This window comes from Pteronotus mesoamericanus, unplaced genomic scaffold, assembly GCF_021234165.1.
Source record: "Pteronotus mesoamericanus isolate MK-2021 breed Mesoamerican mustached bat unplaced genomic scaffold, CSHL_Meso_final scaffold_54, whole genome shotgun sequence".
Lineage (NCBI taxonomy): Eukaryota > Metazoa > Chordata > Mammalia > Chiroptera > Mormoopidae > Pteronotus > Pteronotus mesoamericanus.
In genome coordinates, this window is record NW_026555321.1 from 42247004 (window position 1) to 42264751 (window position 17748).

Genomic DNA, 17748 nt, shown 5'->3' on the forward strand with positions numbered 1-17748 from the left:
TGTGAGCTCAGAAGAGGATGCACATGTGAAAGGATCAAATCCAGGGAAAGACAACATTGACTGAGCACATGTTTTGTCCCAGGCATGATGTCATTTAGGTCTTACAACACTCTGATAAGGACTATTATCGTCAGCTTTTTGAGGCAGAATCTGAGGCTCAGAGAGGTGCAGCTGCTTGTCCAAGGTTGAAGTGGATGTGGAGGAACTAACCTGGGGCCGGTCTGACTCTAAGCCCACGTCTCAATCATGGTGCCCTGCTGCCTTCTCCCAGCAGGGCTTTTCCCTGAAGGCAGAGGAGGGGCCTGGGCCCAGGATAAGCATGGCTTTCAACCTGGGGGCTAGTTCTGACAGACTGGTGGGGGAGTCTCGGGATACTGTGTTGAGAAAGATTCTGAGGCTATCTAGACTTAGTGAGAAAGGGTGCAGGGATTGATTCGTGATGTCTGCCACGGGTGAGGGGAGTGGGAGAGGCAGTACAGGAAACACATTTTACTACTCTTGGGTTAGACCTTGTTGGAGTCTTTTCTAGGCCTAGGGAGCTAGTCTGTAAGATGACTCTCTCCCTACATTCATGTTCAGCAGAGAAGGATCTAGAGACTGAGCTAATTCTCCCCTGGGAGAGGGGAGGAGCAGGAAGGGTGGAGTGGTTGGGGCCAGGGCTGGTACCAGGCTGGGAAGTCAGCTCTGGGACTCCCCTGGGGCTGGGTCAGATAATCTACCTGCCCCACTGCAGGTGGCTCACACTGGCCCCTGTAGGCAGGGGTGAGAACTGTGAGGGGGCAGTGACAGCCCCAGGACAGAGAGCATTTAGAAAAATGAAGTTAGCGGCTGTGGAGGCAGCAGGAGCCAACACCAGCACTTCGAAGACCCCAGGGGTTAGTTAGCTGGCCCACCACCCTCATTTTGCAAATGAGGAAACTAAGGTCCAGGGACATTCCTTCATGGGGTTCATGATGTGTTTTACTTTAAGTTTTAAAAATGTGGGAGGTGCTGGGTTGGCAGAAAGTTTAGATTCAAGAAGAATGGGGCCAAAGCCTGTCCTTCTCCCCCTCCCCACAAGCTATTCCCTAACTTTAATGGACTAGGTCATCGTGGGTTGTTTGAAGATTGGAGCCGCTGTTTATTGGGGCATTTGGGTACCAGCCCCACTTTACAGAGCTGGAGCTGAGATCCAGAGGGGTCCCAGGCAGCCTGCCCACCCTGCTGGAGTGACATCCCTGAGCCCCTGAGCATGTATGAGAATCCCCAGAGAGCTGGTGAATAAATTCAGATTCTCAGAGGCTCTGATCCAGAAGGTCTGGGCGGGCCTTGAAAAGGTGACCTATTTTTTTTTTAATCCTCACCAAAGGACATCTCTATTGATCTCAGAGGAAGGGGTTGGAGTGGGGAGAGGGAAAAAGAGAGAAACACTGATGTGAGAGAGAAACAGAGAAACATCGATGTTAGAGAGAAATATCAATTGGTTGCTTCTCTTACATGCCCCGACTGGGGATCAAACCCACAACGTTTTTGGTGTATGAGACGACACTCCAACCAACTGAGCCTCTCAGCCAGGGTGAGAAGGTGACCTTTTAAGCAGCCCCCTCCCACACCCCATATCTAATTCTGGCGCAGGGTGCCTACAAACCACATTTTCAGAAACATAGACTGGCTGTGCTTTCTGCAAACCCCCAACTGAGAGCCCAGTTTGAGAAGGTTCTGGATAATAATATAAAGAGCATTCTAGTAATAACAGAGTACTATTTACACTTAGTCCACTATGTGCCAGCCACTGTTTCAAATGCTTAACATATTTTAATTCATTTAATTCTCATTACGGGCCTCTGAGACAGTGACTGCTATTGTCCCCATCTTACAGACGAGGAAATGAGTTATGGAAAACTTCAATAACTTGCCCACAGCCCAATATCTGGTGACAACTGGTTAGCCAACTTAATTATAATGACCCTTATTTTTTATCTTACCCCTGCATCCACCTGTGCCCACACTCTCCTGGTACATGGGGCGGGGTGGCCCGGGAGGCTGCAGGCAGGGAAGTAGAGAGCCGTGTGTGTGAGGTTGGGTTGCTGAGAGAGCAGGCAGCCCCTAGGTCTGTCCCAGAGATGCAAAGATCAGTCACTGGCTTTGCCTGGAGCCCCAGCCAGGTTTCTAGATGCAAATCTTGGCTGTGAGCTCAGGGAGGGGGACGAGGGGCCGGTGCCTGGCCCAGGCTCCCAGGAGCTGATGGGTGTGTGTGTGAGGGCTCCCACCTGGCAGAGCCGGGCTCCCGTTCCATGCCCAGGGCCCCAACAAAACCCTCTGGGCTCCTACCTTCTTCCCCTGGGTGGCTCCCATGGCACGAACTGGGCACCAGGCCTGGGTGGGCCTCGGGGACCAGGCTGGGGGTCCTCCCTGCTGGTGCTGGTCTCAGGAGCTGGGGTCCGAGGGGTTCCCTGGGCTAGGGCCCCCTGTCCCCTTGCAGCTCATTCTCCTCAGGCACAAAGGCGGCTTTCACAGCTGCTCCCAAGCCTGGAGCTCCCCAGACAGGCTTAGGGTGATTGATCTTGACAGACGGATCTGATGTCCCCAGGTGGCCCACACACCTTCCTGGAGTTTCTGTGGCTTGTCACCTCCCAGACCTCTGCCTCTTTCTCAAGAAGGGAAACCGAGGTAGCTGGGATTGGGGAGAAGCAGAGCAGTCCTCTCACTGTGCAGTCAGCAGGCAGCTCAGGCACAGCGGGTGACATCTGGCCGGCCCAACAGGGAAGGACTTGGCCTTCCTGCCAGGCTGGGCACCGCTCAGCAGATGGGGCCCAGGGAGCGGAGGCTGCGTGGGGCGGCCGGGACGCGGGGCTCTGGCGGGATGCGTGGGGATGGAAATGCTCAGGCTGGAGAGGCCCATTAATTAGAGACCTTTGAAGACACTGGTGGCCCGTGGTGGGGGCTGTCCTGGAGCAGAGACCGACAACAGAACACTCCATTCAAGAGGCAGCAGGCCAGGCGGGAGGGCCGGAGGGCAGCTGGGTCTGAGCTCAGGCCAGGAAAATATCTGGAGGCCAGGGGCCAAGTTCTCAAAGTACCCCCTGGCAGGCCCCTCTCCTCACTTGAGCCAGCCCTTTCCTTCTCTTTGTTGCCAACATGGGGCAAGATCAAGGCGGGAATCTCATTGGTCGCAGCTCTGTTTCTCACAGTTGTGTGACCCAGGGCACAGGATTTAACCTCTGTGAGCCTCAGTTTCTTCATCTGTGTTTGGGGTCAGATAATCATAGCACACAGGGTTGCTCCGAGAGCTGAAAGGGGAGGGTGTGTGTATCTGAAGCCATCCTTTTGTTAAAGTGTATATCAGATCATGTCATTCCCTGTTTTATAATCTTCCTCTTGAGCAACAAGGGATAAAAATGGCCCTCCTCCATGGGGTGGTGAGGATGAAATGGGGCAATTCATGTGAAACTCTGCACTTAGCATCTTTGGACCACAGCAATTCTCCATAGACGTTAGGGGCTGCTCTTACGATGCTGTGTACAATACTGTTGATAAGTCCTCTGCCATTGGCAAGCCCCAGGTAACAAATCCCTTAAGCACAGCACCTTTCCCAAGAACTGGCCGGGCAGGGGGGAACTAGTCACCCTTCCCTTTCTTCTGGTACAGTGACTGGCCCGAGGTTGTCGTGACGATTTATGAAATGGCAGTGTGGCGAAGAGCCAAGGCTATGGCATCCTAGATCCGACTTTGCCCATGGAACGACATCCCCTGGGGTTCACAAGATGATCGTGGTTCACGTGTAACCTAACAAGCCTTGCTTTCCCCTCGGACCTCACTTCCTTCTTACCCATCCCCCTGACGGCTCCTGGATTTCACCACATTTCCCCTCACCGTATGACCTTTGTACTTGCTGTTCTTTCTTTCTGCTTGGAACAGTTCCCATCTCTCTCCCTTGACTCCGTTTTTTGAAAATTGCATAATTCTTTCTATCCTTCAGGCCCAATTATCACTTCCTCATAGAAGCTTTCCCTGACCCCCTATGCAAAGCAGTGTCCCAGGCTTTCTGTTTATTATTTTTTGTAGAACTTATCAGTACCCGAAATGGTATCATTTCTGTGTTCCTTGTCTTCCCACCTGTAATGACAGCTCCACAAAGACTGGGACCTGGTCTGTCCCAGTCTTGGCACATTGCAGTCACTCAGTAAATGTTGCTGAATGGATAAAAAATGGTGGAGGATTAAATAAACAGTGTAAGTATGTAGAGTGCTTAACACAGTCCTGACTCACCACCAGTGCTCCCTGCAGGACAATGATTAATACAGTTGTTATTGTTGTTGCCGTATTTCCCTCAACACCCATGCCCTCTCCAGTCAAGCAAAAATATGGCTTCTTCCTTCTGCCCCTTCTTCTGCACCAGCCCCTGCTGCTGCTGTTCCCTATTCCTTTTCTTTCTGTTTCAGTCATGGCTGGGGCACAGCTTCTGATTTCCTGCAGTAGGAAGAGCATCCCCCAAACTGTAAAGAACAATGGCTAAATGGGCAGTCAGCCAGAGCAGTAAAATGTCGTAAGTCAACCCTGAAGATCAAGCTCCTTTGGCAGCCATCCCAAAAGTGTCTATCAGCTTGGCTCTTGGTAGGATGGGAGGAGAGAAAAGGAATTTTACACATTTATTAATTTTTCCCCATCCACTTGGAGTCCTGCTGAACTATGACTTATGAGCCGCACTGAAAGCCTGGTTGACTGGGGTCCTCGTTTGGCTGAAAGTCTGAAGTCAGGCTCTTGGTAGGATGTGGGTCCAAAATGCAACATTTGAACCCCATGCCGTGGGTAGAAAAGACGGGGGTGGTGGTCTCAGAGCCTAGTCTAGCGCCTGGCACAGAGGAGGTGCTTGGAGCACAGACACAATGATTTATGAAATGACAGTAGGTGGTGAAGGGTCAAGGGGACCAGGCAGGTGTTCTAGTTGCTGCTTTGTCCTGTCTCCCTGAGTGGCCTGGGCACAGCTCTTAGCTCCACTTTCTCCATCCGCAAAATGGGGACAAACATCTGCTTCTTCTTGACCCATACTTTATAGAAGGGAGCAAGCTTGAAAAATGTGGGAGGGTTTCAAAGAGGAGTTCCAAATCTCTCAAACTCACTCCCTCTCCAACTCTCCTAAAGCAGTGATGGTGGATATTGAGAATTTTGATCCAGAAGTTCTGAGCAATTTTCAAATGTCTTCAGAGGCCTTCTGGAGGAAGTAGAGGGGAAGGAGATGGAGGAAAAAGGGAAGGAGAGAGAGGAGGAGAGTAGTTTTAAGAGAAGTGTTTCTGAAAAGTCCGTTTCCTGTAGTGATGGAGATCCGTTGGGCTTCCAATCCTTATTTTGAGGCTTCTTAGCTGTGTGACTTTGGACAAGTCACTCGACCTCTCTGAGCCTCATATGTGTAAAAGGGGATAACAATGGCTTCCTACCCTACGGGGCTGTGAGGATAAATTGAGGTAACTTATGTAAAATTCTGCACAAAGCATCTTTGGACAACAGCAATTCTCCATAGAAGTTAGGCACTGCTGTTACAATGCTGTTAACAACAGTGATGGTAAATCTGCTGCCCATTGGCAAGTCCAAGGTAACCATTAAGCACAGCACCTTTCCCAAGAACTGGGCGGGCGCCAGAAACCTGGCCACTCTTCCCTTTCTATCTTGTGCTCCCACCTACTGGCAAGGACTAGAATTACAGCCACTGGAAAGACTGCCATGACTGCGGGAACAGAGGGATACTCTCCCCCTCATCACCAATCCTCACTCCCGCAGGCGGAGAGGAAAGAAAGGCATGTTGACCAGGGGACAGGGAAATGCAGGCCCCAAATTCTGAGGCCACGAGTAACTCGCAGAGATTCCTGAAGTCTTGTCCACCCCGATGATGAGAAAACTAGTCCCCAAGTCTTGTCCATTTTACTTCTTGAATGTGCCTGGGACTGGTTCTCCTTTTTCCATTCCCATGCCATCTCCTGGTCCCTGTCACCACCCTCTCTCCCTGGATGAGGCCGGACTCCTCACTGGCCTCCCTGTCTCTGCTGATTTCTTCACTCAGCAGCCAAGAGGACAATGCTGTTACAATGCTGTTAACAACAGTGATGGTAAATCTGCTGCCCATTCTTTAAAACTGCAAATCTGATCGTGCCGTTGCCCAGCCGAAATCTCTCAGTGTGTCCTCGTGGGCCCGGGACAAAGTCCAAGCCCCTTTGCCCAGCCCTCAAGGCCTTTCAGGTCACACTCCTGCACACTCATCTCTTCTCACCTGCCCTCTGCCCTTCCGGGCCTTGTTCACGCTGTTCCCTTGCCTGGAACGCTCCTCTTTTCCCTCTTTGCCCGGCGAACTCCTGTGCATTCCCAAGGCTTCCTCCAGGGCACCATTCCTGATTCTGTAGGCCCTTCCCTAACAAATACTTACCAAGCCCTGTTGTCTCCTGATCTGCTCCCTCCCCTTGCCACGCCCCAACCCCTAGACTATGAGGTGGGACTGTGCCTGGTTTTCTTCACCACAGCGTCTCCGATGCCTACCTAGTTGCTGACATGTAGCAGGTGAGCAACAACTGTCAAGTGAGGAAACTGGCTCATAATGGGTAATAGACTCAGTGATATAGACAGCTCTCTACTGGCTACAGCCTTTTTCTTAGACTTTGACCTTCCCCATCCTGAGCTGAGCTGGGGGTCTCTATGGTGCCCTGGAAATGATGTTGAGGGTCTGACAGACATTGGTCACTTTGCGATGCCCATCCCAGGGGGCCCAGGGTGGCTGGCTCTAGAATGTTATCTCCTTGGTGGCTTTTGGTGATACAGCTGACGGTCTCCCGGGCTTCTTTTCCATAACCCCATCTAGCAGCTGGTCCACTGAGGCCTGCCCTGGTCGGGGTGGGGTGGGAGGTGCATGGCCCGCAGTCTCAGCCACGCCTTCCCCAGTGAGCAGCAGCAAGTGGCCTCTCTCACAGGCTCTGTGGCAAGTGTCGCTTCCTCACTCTGAGCTTTTCTTCATTGAGAACTGACCTTTTAATGACAACAATTCCTGCAGACCAGTGGTCTCATCTCCTAGTCCAGGCCCACGCTCAGTCCCATCCAGGGGGCCATGCCCGCTGCCCCATCCCATCGACATTTCCTCAGTCTTCTGTAAAGCATTGTGCAATGCATGGACCATGTGTCTGCTCTTATAACCAGGTGGCCACCCATGTCCTTTTAAATAGTGACCACCGAAACCAAGCGCTCCTATGACTTTGATTAAATTTAGTTTTAAATCCTAGCTCTAGAAATCATCTATCTATTATCTACCTACCTATCTATCTATCTATCTGTCATCTATCTATACCCTTCATGGACCTAGCCTTTCCCTGGATAATCAGCAACCCCTGAGGCATCGGAAGACAGTAGCTGGTACCTGAGTAATGGTCACAAGGTCTGAACCTCTGTCAGGATAAAGATAACATATCAACCTATGTTAGCAAGGGGCAGAGCCAGTGCCCGGAGCCAGGCCTGGCTGGCCTTCCTGTTCACCACACTGCCTGGGGTGGGTAACTACTGGTTAGCACAGGAGTGAGTCTGCTGGGAGAAAAGGAGGGCTCGGTCAGGGTCCTCGGCCTGCGGACGCCCCCACCCCCTCAGCTTTACTCAATTATTTCTGGGGATTGGGAAGGAAGGCACTCAGGTTCAGTGGGAGTCCTTTGTTAGCACCTACTGTCTAATTGGGCAGAGGGCCTGGCCACTTGGGACAAAATGGGAGGAATGGAGCAAATTTGTTTGCGTATGTAAAGCTGTCACACATTATATTGATGTGGGTGTCTGTGTAAGTGGTTAGTTGGGGCTGCCAGCAATGCCCACTTGTAATCCTTGAGCATGATTTACAAGTAGGTGGGGGAGGAGGGGAAAGTGGGACTGGCCAGGTGGCTGGCTGGGCTCCTTTGTCAGCCAAGCTTGCTTAACGTTCCGCATCGGGCTTTTATCATTGATCGTGACGCCACTGCAACCACAGCCCACGCCCCAGCCCATCATGGCCCCTGTCAAAACTTCCCACACTCTGTCCTTCTCTACCCCAGATCCCTCGGCACATTCGAAGCCCTGCCTTTCTCCCGGGCTGGGGAACTGTGAGCCCGCACCGGTGGAGTGCACAGGACTTCAGCTTCTGCTGTTCCACTGCTTGGGGCATGTGCACTAGGGTGTGGTCATCTTCTCCATGAGTCTTGGAGTCCGGTACACACTCTAGGGGCCTGAGTGCTAGTGCTTTCTGCTTCCAGGATTTGGCCTAGGGCCCCCGGGACCTCCTCAGAGACCCCAGGAGGGGTCTTAGCACCATATCCCTCAGGCCTCATCATTCAGTGGCCTCTGGTGGCTGGTATCAATATTTCTTGGTTAAGTACTCCCTGTGAAGCTAAGATGACAACTCTTCCCTATGTAGGGCAGATGAGAAGGGCCTAGGAATTCACACAGGCCCCCATACTAGCAGCCCGCCAACAATGGCTGATGGGAGGTGGTACATAAAGATTCCATCTTCCTGACCCTGACTAAGTGATCTCTGGGGTGTGTTCTCTACACCAATTCCCAGGGATGTCTGTGGGTTAGCTCCACTTGCTCATAGTACACCTTCTTGGCTCCTTCTCTTCCCTGTTTTACTTCTCTGTTCTCCTATTGGTGTTTTCTAGAATCGCGTCTCAAGTAAATCTCAGGGGTTGCTCCTGGGAAACTTTGCAAAGCAGCTCTGATGTCCTCCCTGAAGTCTGTCTTTCAGCCTGGCTGTTCTCTCCTGCCTCTTTCAGAACCGCCCCGCCCCGCCCCCCCGCCCCCCGTGACACCCCGCCCTGCAACTTCCCTGTCCTCTCCAGCTCTTATTCTAACGGCAGGTGCAATGTTCTCCATGTCCAGCATCCAGCCCTTGGCTCTGTTCATGTAGCTCTTACACCCTATGCTGGGAACTGAGGGTTTTTTCATGCTTAAACAGAAATCCCTATGAAATCAACCTTCTTTCCAGCTGCAAACCTGCTGCCAGAAGCTGTCGCCAACCTGTTCGATCTTGTAGCCCAAGTAATCCCAATCTAGACCTTTTCGGTCACAGGGAGAAACACTGCACACTGAGGTTTTGGAAAGTTCATTCAACATCAGCGATAACGAAATTTAACTCTGCCTCGGTGGGGGCAGTCCATTCTTTCACAGGGACAATAGTCAGAGATCCTGAGGGGAAGCCCACCTGTTTTCTCCACAAGCAGTGGCCCCGGAAGGACCCTCTGAAGCTGGCCATCTCCAGGTAGGACAGCCGCCTCAGCCCAAGCAATGGCTTTTGTTCTTGAAAAGGGGAAGTGCGCAGGGGGCGCAAGGACCCTCAGGATCTCCATGCTGCCACGACCAGTCTCTTGGTCCCTTGTCCATCGCTGTCCTTCAGCTCCAGCCAGTCCAGCTTGCGGCAACCCAGGAGGAGCTGCAGCAGCCCTAGAACACCTTCTGGGGCACACAGCCCTCCAGTTCTAGCAGCTCTGGCCAGCCCTCATATTTGTTCGTGTCGGGGTTGTTCTTTAAGAACTAGAGAGCGAGAGAAGAGGGAGAAACGCTGACAGTAGGGGAGGCTGTTCAGGGCTCACACCTGCACTTGCCTCGTGCTTTAAAACCTAAATGCTTTCACTCACTTCATCCTCACCATTGTCCCTTGGGGGACAGTGTTGGGTGTTACTAGCCAATTTCACAGATGGGGAGATTGAGGCTCAGAGGGCATGAAACTTGCCTGAGGTTTCAGAGTTGGGGTCAGAGCCTAGTTATTGCCTGCCATGGGGAGGGGGACACTAAGGATAGAGGTGGGGCTGCAGAGGTTAGCCCCTCTGCCAAATTCTACACCAGCCCTCTAGAATATCCAAAATAATAATAACAATTAAAAGAGCATTGTAGCAACCATTGGATGCTTGCTCTGTGCCAGGCACAAGGTGTCTTATGTATTTAATCCTCACAATAGTCCTAAGAAATGCATATTATTATCATCCCATTACACAGATGGGGAAACTGAGGCAAAGGGGGCCTGCTTATGGCCATGCAACTGGTACATACACAGTGGAACCATGGTCTAATATTGTTTAATACTACTAATAAATAAATATATAAATAGCATATAAAGGAAATAAAATCAGTTAAGATTGTGTTTAAAGTGCCCAGGCTTGGTTTATGAAAGAAAAGTGTAAATGGAAAATCTGCAGTTGGAGTCATTGTGGCTAACCCTTGGGAAGAGAGAAGAGATTCCAGATGCTGCTTCTCTAGAAGCCAGTTTCCCTTGTGTGGGAACAAACGACATGATAGTTTTATGACATCACCGTCTTTGGTTCATTTTTAGGTGATGGGCCCCAGAAAGCTGATCCTAAATCTCAGGTAAAGGATGGTGCTGACTTTTTTCTACTTATGTGCTTCCCTTTTGCTACCTTGGTCCAGTTCTGATGGGTCTGGAAGCTGCGCTTTAAGGAGGAACAGCGCCTGCCCTGAATCTGCCTAGAAAGTCCTGCCTGTCCCCCAACCTCCCGTGGGGACCTCCCACAGGGACCTTCTGGAGATCCTGGCCCCGGCCTCCTATGCTCTTCACCCAGAGGGTCCTTTCCTTTTTGTCTCCAGCACAAGCTACTTTGTATTATTTCTTGATTTTTAAAAAGTAATTTCTCATTACCTGAATGCATTCTCTTAGAAACACATGCATACAAAGCAGGCCCACATTTTCCAGACAAGGCAAAAACCCCTGCAGCCCCTCTGTGGTCCCCCTCCCTGGCGTTCAAGCATGCGGCCTCTTGACTCTGCCCCGCTCTGCCTCCGCAGCCCCTGCCCCTCCAGGCTGCTGGTCAGGTGGCTGATCACTGTAGCCCTCCTCCCCGCCTTCAGAAGGTTCCCCTTCCACAGTGCTCTCCGTGTTCAGCCAGGTAGGCCGTTCTAAAAATAGTAATGACTGGACACATTTGTGGAGGGAGCCGACCCAGATGAGAAATCCATCCGTGTCACTGAGACCCAAGCGAGCTGGTTAACTGCCCCCCCGGCGCAGGGCTCGGGATCCTCCCTCGTGAGATGAGACCCTAATTGTACTTATTTCATGGTGGGTGTCAACATAAGGCCCTTTGGGAACTTGCTCCAGTGCCTGCACAGAGCAAGCACTTGCTGAATGCCAGGCTTTCTTATTATCAATCTGCTCTTGTCACTACCCCTCTTAAGCTTCCCACGGCTCCCCACAGCCTTCAGGACAGAGTCCGTGCCCCTCGGTGGTCCTGCATGTCTAGGCAGACCTGAACCTTCTCATCACCGTGTCAGGGAAGGGTTGTCCAGTTCTTTCAGGTTTCAGAATTGCTCTGAGCTGGGAATGCGCAGATGGGGTCTGCCTTGGACAAGGGGAGAAGAGGAAGCATTTTCTTGGGGGCCCCCAACCCTTTGTTGACTCCCCCTTCCTCCTGTGAGCACACCTCACACTCCACTTCTGGGTGCCTCCCTGACCCACCTCCTCGGGTGGCCCTGGGCAGTGGCTGTGAGCCCCATATTGTGGACCTCTCCTGACCCCTTCCACATACTCAGGTGAACTCTCCTGCATCCCCTTCTTGGAGCAAGTTCACCCTCTCTACAGGGAACTCAGAAGGGACCTCAGGCTCCCTTGGTTCAAACCCTCCCCTTTACAGATGGGGAGAGCTAGGCCTGGGGGGAGGAGGGGCTTGGCTAAGGTGGGGCCAGAAACCAGGTAGTCTGACCCCTGTTCTGGGCTCCCCTCCCCACCACACAGTCTTCATCTCTACATTCATGTCTCTTTCTTCCACGTCTCACTTTCCTTGTACCCTTCTTTTCTCCTTCTCCTCCTTTTTGGTACTTTTGAATGTATGCCTTTATATATATCCTTTCAAAATTGTCAAGGCCTCTTCCTGCTGGTGGATTACCCAGTCAGGCCACCCTGACCTCTGGGGTGGATGACAGCCAAGTGGTTCTCCCCACACTTTACCATGTGTGTCCTTCCCAAGCCACCCCAGTCCTTGTCCATCCATCCCTGACACTGCGCCCTCTCTTCACTGGGATGGGGAGGCCACCAGGAACCCACCTGCTCAAAGGGGCTGTGATTCTTGATGGCTCTTGTCCCTAAGAAGACCCAGCTGTCCCGGAAGCCCAGCTGCTTTGCGTAGGAGCTGCCCAAGTTGGCAAAGAGTGCCCTGATTTCATCGTTCATTCTGCAGAGGACAGGAGAGGACAGTCAGGCAGCAGGATGGGAGAAGGGCGAGCTTCCCAAGCACTGTGTGCGACAAAGCTTGTGGAATCACCTCAGGAGGAACAGAATGGAGGGGCCAGGACTCCCCTCCAAAGGCAATGCAGGGGGAGCTGGATAGGTGTTAGGACAGTTTTGCTTCTGTTTACAAATGTCACATATGTTCATTTGGAAAATATCAAACATCACAAAGTAATTAAAAATTACAGTCTCACCCCCTTGACATAATTATTGTAAAATTTTAATATATTTCCTTCATGTCTTTTTTCCCATGTGTTGTGGGACCATACCAACTCTTTCTTAACCTGCTTAAAAAAAAATCTTCACCTGAAGATATATTCATTGACTTTAGAGAGAGGGAAAAGGAGAGAGGGAGTGAGGAAGGTGAGTGGTGGGGGAGAGAGAGAGAACCACTGAAGTGAGAGAGAAACATCAATTAGTTACCTCCCATATGTGCCCTGACTGGGGATTGAACATGAAACCAAGGTATGTGCTCTGATTAGGAATTGAACCCATAACATTTTGGTGCACAAGACAACACTCCAACCAACTTAGCCACCCAACTGGGGCTACCTACTTTTTTTTTTTTTTTTAAACTTAATACTGTAGGACAAACATCTGATACTAATATGAAATAGTACTGAATGCAATTGTAATAAAAAATAAAAGACTCTGCCCAGGCCCTGTGGTGCTTAGGCCTGGCTGCTGAGTACAGAGTGGCAGCCACAGATAGTAGATCCCTGGCAAAGAGTTAGGGCAGAGTGGACTAGAGACACTTGAGGAGAGACTGGAGACAGAGGCTTAAGGGAGAGAACTGAGAGAGTAGCTGGCGGGATTCCAGTGCTGAGTCATCCCCCATATGGCAGCAGCCTTCCTGCTCAGGCAGACCATTCCCCTCTGAGCAGTCTGAGGGGAAATAATAGCCCCACCTGCTGGAGGGATTCTGCCCTGCCCTGTGGTGCCTAAGCCTGACTGCTGAGTGAAGAGGGACTAGATTAAGAACTGAAGGAGACAACCACAAACAGTAGATTCCTGGAAGTCTCGAAAAGACTGCGTAAGGTCAGAAGGGGTCAGCATCTGACATCACCAGAGGTGGATTCAGAATGAAAAAACAGTGGTAAATACTAGAGGATACTGAGGCAAAAATCCACTGTGGTCTTCTTCATGATTTGCAGTATTTTCTTTACTACATAGCTTTTTAACGTTCATTTTGGGTCCATCAAGTTTGTGAATATTAAGTCATTAGATTTTATGCTAATGGTTTATTTCTCTTTTTTATTATAATAGTCTTAATCTCTGTATAGCCTTGTTAATACTGGTTCATTTGCTGTTGATAGTGGGATTGCATGGGGAAATTGTTTTTGCAGATGTGGGTTTGTTTCCTGGGCTTTGTGTTTTTTTTCTGGCAGCACCTTCACAAAAACACACAAGACGTGGTGGGTAGAGTGACCCTCAGTCAACCAGCTGGAGGGAAGAACCCACCAAAGAACAACCAAACAACAATCAAAACCCAATTACTTCCAGAGAGCCAACATAAACAGCATAAAAGACATCCAAAGAGCATCAGGTTCAGGAGATCAAGGAGACTGTACCACTGAATCTCACAGGTCTCTTACCATAGGAATTCACACCACAAAGTCAGGAACACAAGACATATCAACTTAAGGAGCAGAAGCAAAAAAGAAGAGTCTCACAAATAATGGGAAGACAAAGAAACAACTCACAATATAAAGGAAAGGAGAAATCCCCAGAAAGAGTACTAAATGAAATAGAAGTAAGTACTAAATGAAATAGAAGTAAGTCAATATCAGATATTGAGTTCAAAAAATTGGTTATAAGGAAGCTTAATGAGCTCATTGAGCTCAAGGAGAATTACCAAAAACTACAGGGAAACTATGAGAAACTTACTGCAAACTACATCAGCATGAAAAAGGACATAGAAACAGGAGGCAAGAGGAAATGAAGAATACAATTTCTGAATTGAAGAACACAGTAGAAGGATTCAAAAGCAGATGAGATAAAGCAGAGGATCAAATTAGTGAGCTGGAGAACAAGGTAGAAAAAAGTTCCCAGAAAGAGCAAGAAAATGAAAAATGATGCAAAAAGAACGAATAGGTGATAAAAGAAATGCAGGACAACATGAAATGTAATAATATCCATACAATAGGGATACCAGAAGGAGAAGAGGAGCAAGGGATAGAGAACCTGTTTGAAAAAGTCATGATAGAAAACTTCCCTAATGGAGGAGAGAAAAAGTCACACAAGACCAAGAAGCACAGAGTGTCCCATTCAAGAGGAACTCAATGAGGCCCACTCCAAGACACAACATCATTAAAATGGAAAATATCAAAGACAAAGGGAGAACCTTAAAGGCAGCAAGGGAGAAAGAGGTAGTAACATAGAGGGGAGCCTTGATAAGGCCTTCTCAACAGAAACACTACAAGCCTGAAGGGAATGGCAAGAAATATTCCAAATAATGAAAAGCAAAGGCCTGCAACCAAGGCTACTCTACCCAGCAAGGCTCTCAATTAAAATGGAAGATGAAATAAGGAGTTTCCCCAACAAAAGAAGGCTAAAAGAATACACCTCCACCAAACCAGCATTGCAAGCTATGCTAAAGAGACTGCTTTAAGAAGATGAAGAAAAAGAGTAAGAGAGAGAGAGAAAGAGGGGAATACGGGTACAAAGGGAAAAAATGAATAAGTACCCATCGATAATAACTTTAATGTAAATGGATTAAATGCTCCAATCAAGACAAATAGGGTACCTGAATGGATAAGAAAACATGACCCACACATATGCTGTCTACAAGAGACCCACCTAAGAACAAAGGACCTATACAGGCTGAAAGTAAAGGGATGGAAAAAAAGTATTCCAAGCAAATGGACAGGAAAAAAAGCCAAGGTAGCAATATTTATATCAGACAAAATAGATTTCAAAATAAAAGCCATACAAAGAGACACAAGGCCATACAAAGAGACACAGAAGGACACTTCATAATACTCAAAGGAAGAATCCATCAAGAAGACATAAACATTGTAAACCAATATGCACCCAACATAGGAGCACCCAAACATATAAGGAAAATCTTGGAGGACTTCAAGAAAAGATATAGACAGCAACACACTGGTAGTAGGGGATTTTAACACCCCACTGTCAACAATGGATAGGTCCTCCAAACAAAATATCAAAAAGGATATTGTGAAACTGAATGAAACATTAAATCAAATGGACTTAACTGGTATATATATATATATATATAGAGAGAGAGAGAGAGAGAGAGAGAGAGAAACTTTCATCCCAAAGAAGCAAAATACATTCTTTTCAAATGCACATGGAAAATTTTCAAAGATAGAGCTCATGATAGGACACAAACCAAGCCTCAACAAGAAAAATTCAAGAAAATTGAAATCATAACAAGCATTTTCTCAGACAACAAGGGCTTGAAACTAGAAACCCATCTCAAGGAAAAAACTCAAATCATTCAAACTCTGGAGACTGAATAACATGCTATTAAGCAATGAATGGGTCAATAATTAGATCCTAGAAGATATCAAAAAGTTTCCAGAAACAAATGAAAATGAACACACAACAATCCAAGACCTATGGGACACAACAAAGGCAGTCCTAGAGGGAAGTTCATAGCAATACAGGCTTACCTAAAAAAGACAGTTACGTTTCAAATAAACAACCTAACCCTACACCTACAAGAACTGGAGAAACAACAGGAAACAAAGCCCAGAGCGAGTAGAAGGAAGGAAATAATCAAGATCAGAGCAGAATTGAATAACATGGAGACTAAAAGAACAATTCAAAGGATCAACAAATCCAGGAGCTTGTTCTTTGAAAAGATAAACAAAATAGACAAGCCTTAAGCAAACTCATCAAGAAAAAAAGGGAGAGGACTCAAATAAATAATATCAGAAATGAGAAAGGAGAAGTTACAACTGATACCACAGAAATAAAATGGTTGTAAGAAATTACTATGGAAAATTACATGCCAAGAAATTTGAAAACCTGGGTGAAATGGACAAATTTTTAGAGAAATATAATCTTCCAACACTGAATGAGATGAAGCAGAAAGCCGAAACAAACTAATAACAGATGGTGAAATTGAAGCAGTTATCAAAAGACTCCCAGCACACAAAAGTCCTGGATTGGGCAGTTTCAGAAGAGAATTTTACAAAACATTTAAGGAAGAGCTAACCCCTGTCCTTCTCTATTCCAAAAAAATCCAAGAAGAGGGAAGACTCCCAAACTCTTTTCATGAGGCCAGCATCATCCTAATGCCAAAACCAGATAAAAACACAACAAAGAAAGATAACTACTGGGTAATATTGCTGATGAACATAGACGCTAAAATCCTCAACAAAATATTGGCAAACTACATCCAGCAATACATGAAAAAATCATCCACCATGATCCAGTGGGACTCATCTTAGGGATGCAAGGATGGTTCAATATTTGCAAAGCAATAAACGTAATACATCACATAAACACAAGGAAAGACAAAAACCACATGATCATATCAATAGATGCAGAAAAAGCATTTGATAAGGGACAGCACCCTGTTATGATAAAAACACTCAGCAAAGTGGGAATAAAGGGGGCATTCCTCAACGTAATAAAGACCATATATGAAAAACCTAGAGCCAACATCATACTCAATGGGCAAGAACTAAAATCTTTCCCACTAAGATCAGGAACAAGACAAGGATGTCCGCTTTCACTACTTCTATCTACATAGTATTAGAAGTCCTAGACACAGCGATCAGACAAGAAATAGAAATAAAAGGCATCCAAATTGGAAAGAAGGAAGTAAAACTTCCTTCTTTGTTTGCAGATAACATGATAGTGTACATAGTAAACTCCATAGACACCACCAAAAAACTACTCAACCTAATAAGTGAATTTGGCAAAACAGACAAAGTCAATATTCAGAAATTGAAGGCATTTTTGTACACCAACAATGAAATATCAGAAGCAGAAATCAGGAAAAAAATCCCCTTTGCTATAGCAACAAGAAAAATAAATTACCTAGGAATAAACCTAACCAAGGAGGTAAAAGACCTATACTCAGAAAACTGCACAACACTGAAGAAAGAAATTAAGGAAGACACAAAGAAATGGAAGCATATACCGTGTTCCTGGATAGGAAGAATGAACATCATCAAAATATCCATACAACCCAAAGCAATTTATATATTCTACACAATCCCTATTAAAATACCAATGACGTATTTCACAGATATAGAACAAACATTTCAAAAATTTATATGGAACTATAAATGACCTCAAATAGAGCAATTTTGAAAAAGAACAAGGTAGGATGGATCACAATGCCTGACATCAAACTATATTACAAGGTCACTGAAATCAAACAGCCTGGTACCGGCATAAGAACAGACACATAGATCAATGGAACAGAATAGTGAGTCCAGGAATAAACCCATGTCTCTATGGTCAATTAATATTTGACAAAGGCAACACAAGCATAAAATGGAGTAAAAATACCCCCTTCAACAAATGGTGCTGGGAGAGCTGGACAGCTATATGTGGAAAAAAAA

The 17748-nt window shown here is 47.6% G+C and overlaps 2 protein-coding genes across 4 annotated transcripts in view; both read right to left on the reverse strand.

Moving 5' to 3' along the window:
* FAM107A (family with sequence similarity 107 member A) overlaps positions 1 to 2755 on the reverse strand; it is a 54148-nt gene extending 51393 nt beyond the window's left edge. For both annotated transcript variants that reach the window (XM_054595788.1, XM_054595784.1), the window contains exon 1: positions 2311 to 2755. Coding sequence is in view for 1 of the 2 variants with exons in the window: in XM_054595784.1 (XP_054451759.1) it covers positions 2311 to 2334 (24 nt within the window). In the remaining variant the exon portion in view is untranslated. The remainder of the gene's footprint in view (positions 1 to 2310) is intronic.
* A 6363-nt stretch (positions 2756 to 9118) lies between these two features.
* The window catches only part of FAM3D (FAM3 metabolism regulating signaling molecule D), a 40904-nt gene continuing 32274 nt past the window's right edge, over positions 9119 to 17748 (reverse strand). For both annotated transcript variants that reach the window (XM_054595902.1, XM_054595901.1), the window contains 2 exons: positions 12020 to 12146; positions 9119 to 9501 (listed from right to left, as the gene is read on the reverse strand). In XM_054595902.1, the coding sequence (XP_054451877.1) occupies positions 9412 to 9501; positions 12020 to 12146 (217 nt within the window). In that variant the 3' untranslated portion in view covers positions 9119 to 9411. The remainder of the gene's footprint in view (positions 9502 to 12019; positions 12147 to 17748) is intronic.